The sequence below is a fragment of the Ursus americanus genome, chromosome 21, assembly GCF_024610735.1.
Source record: "Ursus americanus isolate L20-20 chromosome 21, mUrsAme1.1.p, whole genome shotgun sequence".
NCBI classification, from domain to species: domain Eukaryota; kingdom Metazoa; phylum Chordata; class Mammalia; order Carnivora; family Ursidae; genus Ursus; species Ursus americanus.
In genome coordinates, this window is record NC_142147.1 from 14331617 (window position 1) to 14340516 (window position 8900).

Here is an 8900-nt window from a genome sequence, read left to right on the forward strand (position 1 = left end):
AGGTGCCCTGAGAGGACTGGCGAGGTGACAGTGTGCACCCCTCCCTGCTGTGGGGCTGGGTTTCCACAGACAGCGCCCGCTGTGGTTACCGTCCCTGCGGACGGAGATGTGACAATGGCCCCAGGTTGACCAGAGCCAGCTCTGGTGAAAGCAACACGTGCATCCCGTGGCGCAGGCCCAGGTGTCATCTGAGCGGCTCCTAGTCATTCGGGGACAGAGCAGAGCCGGGCCCGGGTCTCACCTGTCAGAACCAGGGTCTGGGGTCACCCCGCTGAGATGCTGCCCCCTGGAATCGGGCACAGGACTCTCTCCAGAGAAGGGACTCCCGCCACCTGGCCCAGGGGAGCCCGAAGCGACCACTGCCATGTTCTCTGGCGGCCAGGGGAGGGGCCCGATGCAGGGATGCTGCGGCCCCCGGTGCAAGGAAAGTCTGCTCGGGGCCTGGGTCACACTGGACCCAGCCACGTGTCCACTGCAGACTGGGCCCTCGCAGATCCTTGCATTCTGGTCTGCAACGTGGGGTGAGGGGCCCCGTGCTGGAGAGCTGGGCTTCCCAATCTGCAGAGCTGCCAATTTGGACTAAATGGTGATTAAAATCTGTGGGGCTCTGGTCTCCTGTGGTTCAGGGCCCAGCTTGGGGAAGCACCCACAGTGAAAGTCGCCTGGGCCCCGGGCCTTTCTCAGAATGAGTGGAGCTGGGGTACCCCCGAAAGATGCCCTTGTGCTCGGGCCACCTGCGGACCCCCCATCCAGGAAGCCTGCCCAGAGCCCAGAAGCTCCTCCGGGCCCAGGCCAGGCAGCTCCTCTTGGCTCCTACCTGGCTGTCCCTCCACCCCCCACACATACAGGACCCCATGCATGAAGGAGGCTCACCAGCCTCCAGGCAGAGGCCAACCCGGTTTAGGATAGAGGCTTTTCAGTTCTGCTAATAGAGGAACTAAGAAATGTCCCTGTGAAAGGAGAAGTGTGTCACTGTTGTGGCCCCCGGACACACATACCCCACCTCTGTCCCCAGCAGAGTGCCCATTCTCTGGAAAGCCACAAACATTCCAAGCCTGGACTTGTGCTGAATCATCTCAAAATCTTCAGAATCCAGTGGTGTAGGGAAGGATGTGTGGGGGAGGTGACAGGAGGTGGGGCAAGATCCCCAAAGAGGTTAAATAGGTCACCTCCACACTTGGTTGCCAACCTCGCCTCCCCCCGAGCAGAAGGACCCACACTCACAGGTCCTCTCCTGGGCTCCTGGCACCATGATCCCCCTGAAGATGCTGGTCCTGGTCATGCTCCTTCTGGGGGCTTCTCTGCAGGTCACGCATGCAGGTGAGAGCCAAGGAGAGGTGGCCTGGGACAGGAGGGGTGGGGGCACCAAGATCACGGCTGCAATGCCCATTATTTATGCATTAGTGACAGCCCAGCTAGTCCTCCAGGGACGGGGAGGCTGGCAGCAGCAGGATTTTGAGGGAGGCATTCAGAGGAAAAGGATGAGGAGGAAGGGGGGGAGGCCACCCCAGAGCTTGGGGATCAATGATCTTGGTTGGGTTTTGACAGTGGAAAACGACCTATTCTTGGAAGCACTGGTTAGCGTCTGTTTTACCCCCGGGGCTTTCTCGACACCGAGGGCATCAGCGTGAAGGCAGGAGCGCTGGTTCCCGGAGCACGAGAAGAGAGAGATGTCTATCGGCCGTTGGAAGACAAAGGCCGAAACAAGACGGCCAATGCGGGAACACAGCTGGTTAGCGCCCCGCTCGGCCACAGCGCCGCAGCCTTCACCGTGTTCTCACTGCCGTAAAACGCAGGTCAGGGAAGCTCTGTGAGTGAGTCCGACCCAGTTATACCCCGAGACTGCCGGAGGACGGTTGGGGGCTTCTTAGAAAACACTCGAGCGTGGCATTAATTACAGCCGCACATCACCGGTTTGCGGATTTGCAAGTGTTGGGTATTTTTTCTTGTGCAAAGAGAAGGAAGCTGAGGCCCAGGAAAGTGTCTTCGCTCCTTGGGCTTCTACGTAATCATCTGTAAAATGGGGTAGTGGTGGTACCTGTCTCCGGGTGCACCGTGAGGGCCGAACAAGCTCCTGCAGGCGGAGGCTGAGCCCAGAGCCCGGCCCAGAGGAAAGTTTCGGGAGGCTCCGGGCTGGTATTTGGGTGCGCGCGCATACAGATGCGCACACTTGCGTACAGACCCAGCCACGCATGGACGTTCGCCTACATACGCACGGACTCCCCCAAACACAGAGACATGCGTGCGCCACGCAAACACTCAGGGCCCGCCAGAGCACGCAGAGAGACCTCACGCACACAGATGCACACACAGACACATACGTGCACAGACACGCAAAGACACACACGGACCCCTGGACACACAAACCTCGCAAACACACACCGATATATGCACAGAGAGACCTCCAAGCCCATAGGGACCCCCAAGCACAGAGACCTCAGGCACACAATGTGCACATATGGACACGCACAGACACTCACAAGACACCCCCCTACAAGAGACTCCCAAACACACACATGTGGACCCATTCTGATACCACACACACACGCTCACAGGCACACCTGCTCCTTCTTTCTCCATAGCGCGAGGGACCAATGTGGGCCGGGAGTGCTGCCTAGAGTACTTCAAAGGAGCCATTCCTCTCAGAAGACTGAAAATGTGGTACAGGACCTCAAGGGAGTGTCCCAAGGAAGCCATCGTGTAAGTGTGCCCGGTCCCCTCGCCCTTCCCCCCATCCCTGCTCCTAGAAGCTGAGTCTGGGAGAAGGCTGCCCCTGGAGCTCCCAGGAGGCTCACTGGGGAGAGGAGAGAGCAGGGCCTTCATGTCCCCTTCCCACCCCGGCTCTGCTCCTCATGACAGCTCCTGCCCCCCAGCACTGTGAGACCCAAAAGGCCCCAGGCCATGAGTTTCAACCTCCTCACTGATTTATGGGGAAACTGAGGCCCCAAGAGACAGGGCAGTCCCACGTCACACCGGCAGTCAGAGGTCAGTGTGGTCACTTCCCACGGCTGGGACCTGAGCCGGGAGCCTCCTGGACACCCCTAGTTCCTAGGCTTTCGGTGGGAGCTGAAGCAGGGGGCAGAGTGTCCTCCAGTCCTGTCTCCCCGGGAGGGACTGGCAGGGACCTTGGGAGTCAAGAATCACTGCGGACGAGCCTGATGTCCCTGATCTGTCACTGAGGTGCTGAGTGACTTCAGGCAAATCTTTGGTCCTCTTGGGGCCTCAGGGGCCTGGTCAGTGCAGAGCAAGGCTGATCCCAGGGCTCTGGAGGGCCTTCTTGCCCTGACACCTGCTGACGGGTTTCTCTCTCTCGTGTAGGCTTGTAACTGTCCAGGACAAGCCCATCTGTTCGGACCCCAAGGACATGAGGGTGAAGAGGGCAATCAGATATTTAAAAAGCATGAAGGACCCTGGGCTCCAGGAGTCCTGATTTCGGCCTGGACCGTTTGGAGACCTCCAGCCTCACTGTTCACTACCCCAACCCCAAGCTGCCTGAGTCCAGGGGAGGCCCTACAAGGACAAAGGGGCCTTTTCTGGACTGGAACCATAGCAGAAAGAGCCCAAACTAAAGTCTCTCTCTTCGTGGGCACCTCGGTGGCTCAGTTGGTTAAGCATCTGCCTTTGGCTCAGGTTGTGATTCCAGGGTCCTGGGATCCAGTCCCACATCAGGCTCCCTGCTCAGCGGGGAGACTGCTTCTTCTTCTGCCTCTGCCTCTTCCCTCTGCTCGTGCTCTCTCTCTCAAATAAATAAATAAATAAAATCCTTAAAAAATAAAGTCTCTCTCTTCATATCTTAGTCTGGGTCAGTGTGTTCTGTCCCCCCAGCCTGTCATACTGGAAGAATATCTGATCCCCCCCATCCAGGCCAGAAAGGGAAACTGAGGCTGAGAGGGGGACATGGCCACTGCAGACCACACGTGATGGATGAGAGAAGGTCCTGGTGAAAGAGGCCCAGGCCAGGGAGCTGAGGGTGTCCAGGGATGAGCCCAGCCCCCAGGAGGCCTTCCCCAAACACGGGTGCCCTTCGGACACTCTCTCCTGCTGATCCCTCCTGCTCTTAGGGACTGGAGGGCAGCCCGTTCTGATGGGGTTGTTCTTCCCGATGATCGCTGTGTGGGTCTGTCAGTCCTGGCTCCTCTGTTAGAGGGGAGCTCCATGAACCACCCTGAGCACTGCACAGACTAAGTGCTAAGAAGGATGCGGTGTGGGGAGGTTATAGACTCCCTACCCCAGACCCCTCTGAGCAAGCCCAACTCAGGGCCCGAGCCACAGTGTGCTGGGTGTGGGGGAAACAGGGTTTTTGGATTCTAGTTCTCTCTCACTCTTCTGACCAGCCATGGCCTCGTGGCTGCTCTCTCTGGGATGCAGTCTGGGGGCAGGGGTATGGGGTCCTTCTCTTCCTAGGATTCTGTGATCTGCATTGAGAGGGCTGCAATTACCAGTTATTTTCAGCCAAGTTTTGCCTCCTGTGGCCCCCTTGTGGTCAGTCGTCTTATTGCAGGCCAGATGACAGATCCAAGCCCACTTTACTAGGAGCAGGAATAAAACAGGACAAACAACAGTAATAATGAGGCTGATGATGGTGAACTGGCTTCTCTGTGACCCCAGGGTCTCCTCGACCACAGGCGGGCTCTTCCCCGGCCCTGATCCTGAGGAGTATCCCTCCAAAAATTGCCTTGGACCCGGAATCCTGGGGGCAGCCGGGTCTGAGTTCTCCAGGATCCACTGGGTGGGGCGGGGTGAGGAGTGGAGGAAAGATGATCTCCAAACAGAGGGAGGCAAGAAGGAGCCTCCGTGACAGCAAAGGAGAACAAGGGCTGGGGCCCGGACCCCTCACCCTTGCAGTCCAGAGTTTAAAGACGCTCACGAGAACGTGCATTTCATCCATGTGCATAGCATTTTAAAAGACGCAAAACCTTTTTGCTTGCGTGAAATCTTCCTTAGAGGCCCATTTGTAAGCTCAGAGGAGTGGAGCTTCGAGGAGAACTGTGAGGATGTTTAACAGCACGATCAGGATGTAAGGGGGGGGACAAGATGCAGGAGATGGGACCAGCCACCATGTCCCTCTAAAAAGGGGACATCTGAAGGGATCGTGACTTAGGACTCCCCTGATTGGAGAGAAAGAGGACCGGTCAGGGTACTAGAGAAAGAGAACAGTGGGGTTCTGGAATCACGTTGTCCCTTCCGCCTGGAAGGGGCGTCCCCTCCTTTGACTGAAATCCAGTGCCCCAGCAGGGAGCTCACCTCTACCACACTCTGCCACCTTTGCAAGTTTGTCTTGCCAGTGAGGTCAGGGGGGCTGGTATTTGGGTCGGGCGACTCAGTACCTGACTCATTTATAAGGAGGGAAGGTGCTTTGTGCATAGTGGACATGTGATTTACACATCTTCATCACCCACCCCCCCGCTGAACTCCACGAGGGGCACGAACAGAGAAAGAGAAATCCCGGAGGTGCCGATGCCATGATAACCGGGCTTCAAGCTTGGCCCCTAAGTGGAATTTTGAACTGAGTTGTTCTGCGCTTGGCCACCAGAGGGCGCCTCGGCCCCCCAGATAAAGATAGAGCCGGAGGTTCCCGCGGTCCCCCGACTCCTCCACGCGGTCCCCAGGGGCCGGGTTATCCACTTCCCATGGTAGCTGCTCGGGGCCCCGGGTCAGGGTATCTGCAGCTTGTCAGCCCTTCTCCTAGGGGAGCAGAGGCACGGAAACCACCAACACTCTGCCTGGGGTTAGGGGATGAAGAGGAAGAAGCAAAAACGCTTCTGGGACGTGCAGGGCCGCTCATTCCAGCCGCGGCGTGGCCAGCGCCGGGAGCACCGCGCCAGGGCTCTTCTCGCTGTGTTTTCTTAGATTCCGTATTTGCCTATTTGGCCTCCGGTCATTACAGGGCCGAAGTCATGGCCGAAGCTAGTTACACCTCCCCTGCGTTCCAGCTTTAGAAGGCACGCAAAAGTCACAAGGCAAAAGTCACAAACTCCAACCTGGAGCTCATTCCCCTAAACGCCTCCTTTCTGTAACTCACACCGCAAACCACTATGTCCCCTGCCCCAGATCACTCGGGGCGGGGGACCCCACCACTAGGGACGGCCCCCTGCCCAAAGCCTGTCAGAATTATTCACACTAGACAACCCTCAGGAGTTTCCCCTGGGCCGCGGTGCTTTTCCCAGGGGGACCCCAGTAAAGGCTTTCTCCTCCCTTCTCTGTCCGGAGTGGTGGCCCATAGCCCCTTCTTTTGGGAAATGTCAGTAGTCAGACTAGCGCTGACCTCTCTCTGTCAACGCAGTCCCCTACATAAACTAAAACCCCATAGGTACGTTTTAACACAGGGGTCAAGGACCTGCCCTGTATTTGCTCTGTCACTGACCAGCTGTGGGATCTTGGCACGATCACTCCACCCTCCTGGGACCCTTCTCTAATGGGCTCGAGGATGTGCCCAGTCAAGAGAATGAGGGCTAATAGTCTGCTGCTTTTCTGCTCCCACATTGCCCGTAGGGGATCAGAGTCTGAGAAAACCTGCAGTTTCCCACTAATTGAACCGATATTTTATTGATTTGTAAAACCTGCCTGTTAATCAAGAATAATGACTTATCTCTCACATATGTAACAAATATGTTTCCCTGGTTTATTAGGTTTTAGCCCTTGCTCATCCCTCCCCCTTTAGATTGAAGTGTTTAATAGTTCTATAATAAAACTTTTTGGTCATTAAAAAAGGGGGGGCATGCTCAGTGCATATACGCCCATGTTCATAGCAGCGCAATCCTCCGTAGCCAAGAGGCGGAGCCGCCCAAATGTCCATCAGGGGAGGAGTGTATACATAGCAGCGGGTACGTACAATAGAATATATTCAGCCACAGAAAGGAGTGAGTACTGATACGTGTTACAGGTGGATGAATTTTGAACACACGCCGAGAAAAGCCACACACAGAAGGTCACACACTGTATGATTGCATTCATATGAAATGGCCAGGACAGGCAAGTCCCCAGAGACATTCGGCGGGTGGGCGTTGCCAGACGCAGGGAGGATGGGGAGAAAGCCCAGCTGCTGGACAGGTACAGGGCTGCCTTTGGGGGTGATGGAAACGTTTGGAACTAGACAGAAGCGATGGTTGCACAACATTGCGGATGTATTATTGTTCCCATTAAAATGGTTCATTTTGTTATGTCAACTTGACCTCAAAAAAGGGGGCCAAGCTTCACATAAGTTCTTCTCTGCAGAGAAACACTATAGAAGCAGCATGGGTGTGCTGGGCATCACCTTCAGGAGAGAGAACCCCTCTGGGGAGGGCAGAGAGGGAAGGAAAGGGGTAACACAGCTGTAACACTTCAGGTATTAAGAACAGAGTTGATCTGAGTGAAACCAATGAATCCAGCTGTGTTACAGTCTGTCTCACGCTATGTGAAACATACAAGAAAACCTGCTGAAGGGACCGTCAACAAAGAGAGAAGGCTCTCGAGAGAGGGAGGGAGGGACTTAGCGCCTCGGAGCCCCGCTGAGCCAGCGCAGCTTCGGGGTTGACGCCGGGCTTCACAGAAGGAGCTGGTGGACTGGCGGTGGGCTGTGAGCCCGCACCTGCACCACCCGGAAGTGAGGCCGCCGAGGGCTGAGTGGAGCCTGGGGTTCCCAGCCCGCGGTCCTGTGGGAGGAGTGAGAGCTGCGCTGTCCCCACCGCGCGCCCCCAGACCCCGCCAGGTCTGTCGCTGTGACAGGACCGCCACGGAAGCAAGGACAGGCCGAGGGAACAGAGAAGATAACACAAGCACAAACCAAGACCACGAAAATCTTCCTTGCACTGATTTACAGATGGCGTCGGCTTGTTTCCGCCGTAAAGGAAGCTGAGCAGTAACAGCGCCCCCTGGAGTTCGCGCCGCCCACCGCCTGCACAGGTGACCGCGGGGACCGCCGCTAAGAAAACTTTTTTTTAAAAGATTATTTATTTATTTATTTATTTATTTATTTATTTATTTATTTATTTATTTATTTATTTATTTATTTATTTATTTATTTATTTATTTATTTATTTATTATAGCGCACGAGCACAAGCAGTGGGGAGGGGCAGAGGGAGAGAGAGAATGTAGCTGACTCCCTCTCCCCGCTGCGGGGCTCGATCTTACGACCCTGAAATCATGACGTGAGCCGAAATCAAGTGTGGGAAGCTCCACTGACTGAACCACCCAGGTGCCCCAGAAAACTAGTATTTTTAGAATTGAACATTCTGCGCCACCTTTGCCTTCAACACAGAGATCCACTCTTGCTTGCTTTCTGGAAACTTTCTGGAATTGTCTCTTTCCGCGAGGATTCTGAGATACTGTGTTTCTTTTACCTTCTGTGACTAATCGTTGTCTCCCTGATCCTTTTTCTCTATTCATGTCCATTTCATTTTGGTTAGTTTTCTTACTCCTGTCCTCGCTGCCCCTGTTTTTAGCACTCTTCATTCTTCCTAGGGCTCTCCCCCACGGCCACTTCACCTCTGGGGTTTTAGGTTTCTTCCGGTCTGGCCTCACCTCTGCCATTTCAGGTCTCCGCCACAGGAATCCCTCCCTCTTTATGCCTTAGGAATCATCCCCTCCAGCCCTTGAGCCCTGGTGTCTCTGCCCTGTGCTTCATCCATGTGTGATCCATAGCAAGGTCTTTTGGTCGCAGATAACAGTCCTCTTTGTTATTAGGATTGGCGTTGGTTCCACCTTTACAATTTTGAATGGAATTTTAACTGTGCCAGGATTTCCTGGAGGATCGTGTCGGAGAGGTGAAGGACTGTGGTCTGGGCTAGCAGGCGTTTTCCTTAACACCCAGGGTTTTATGTGTGCGTTTTCCTAGTTTTTGTTTTTGTTTTTTTGAGAGAGGGAGAGAGGTGGCGGGAGGGGCACAGGGAGAGAGAGAATTTTTTTTTTTTAAAGATTT

The 8900-nt window shown here is 55.2% G+C and overlaps 1 protein-coding gene across 1 annotated transcript; it reads left to right on the plus strand.

The window, feature by feature from the left end:
* Positions 1-1202: 1202 nt before the first annotated feature.
* CCL17 (C-C motif chemokine ligand 17) lies at positions 1203-3720 on the plus strand. The gene is made up of 3 exons (XM_045806717.2): positions 1203-1320; positions 2583-2700; positions 3319-3720. Exons 1-3 carry the CDS (start codon positions 1251-1253, stop codon positions 3428-3430), a joined length of 300 nt encoding a protein of 99 aa, XP_045662673.1. The 5' UTR covers positions 1203-1250; the 3' UTR covers positions 3431-3720.
* Positions 3721-8900: the final 5180 nt, after the last annotated feature.

Excerpts from the sequence above, each read along its gene's own strand:
- CCL17 (XM_045806717.2), top strand. The coding sequence starts at position 1,251 with ATGATCCCCCTGAAGATGCTGGTCCTGGTCATGCTCCTTCTGGGGGCT. Across the intron at positions 1,321-2,582 it reads TCTGCAGGTCACGCATGCAG|CGCGAGGGACCAATGTGGGC; the intron begins GTGAGAGCCAAG and ends CTTTCTCCATAG. Across the intron at positions 2,701-3,318 it reads TGTCCCAAGGAAGCCATCGT|GCTTGTAACTGTCCAGGACA; the intron begins GTAAGTGTGCCC and ends TCTCTCGTGTAG.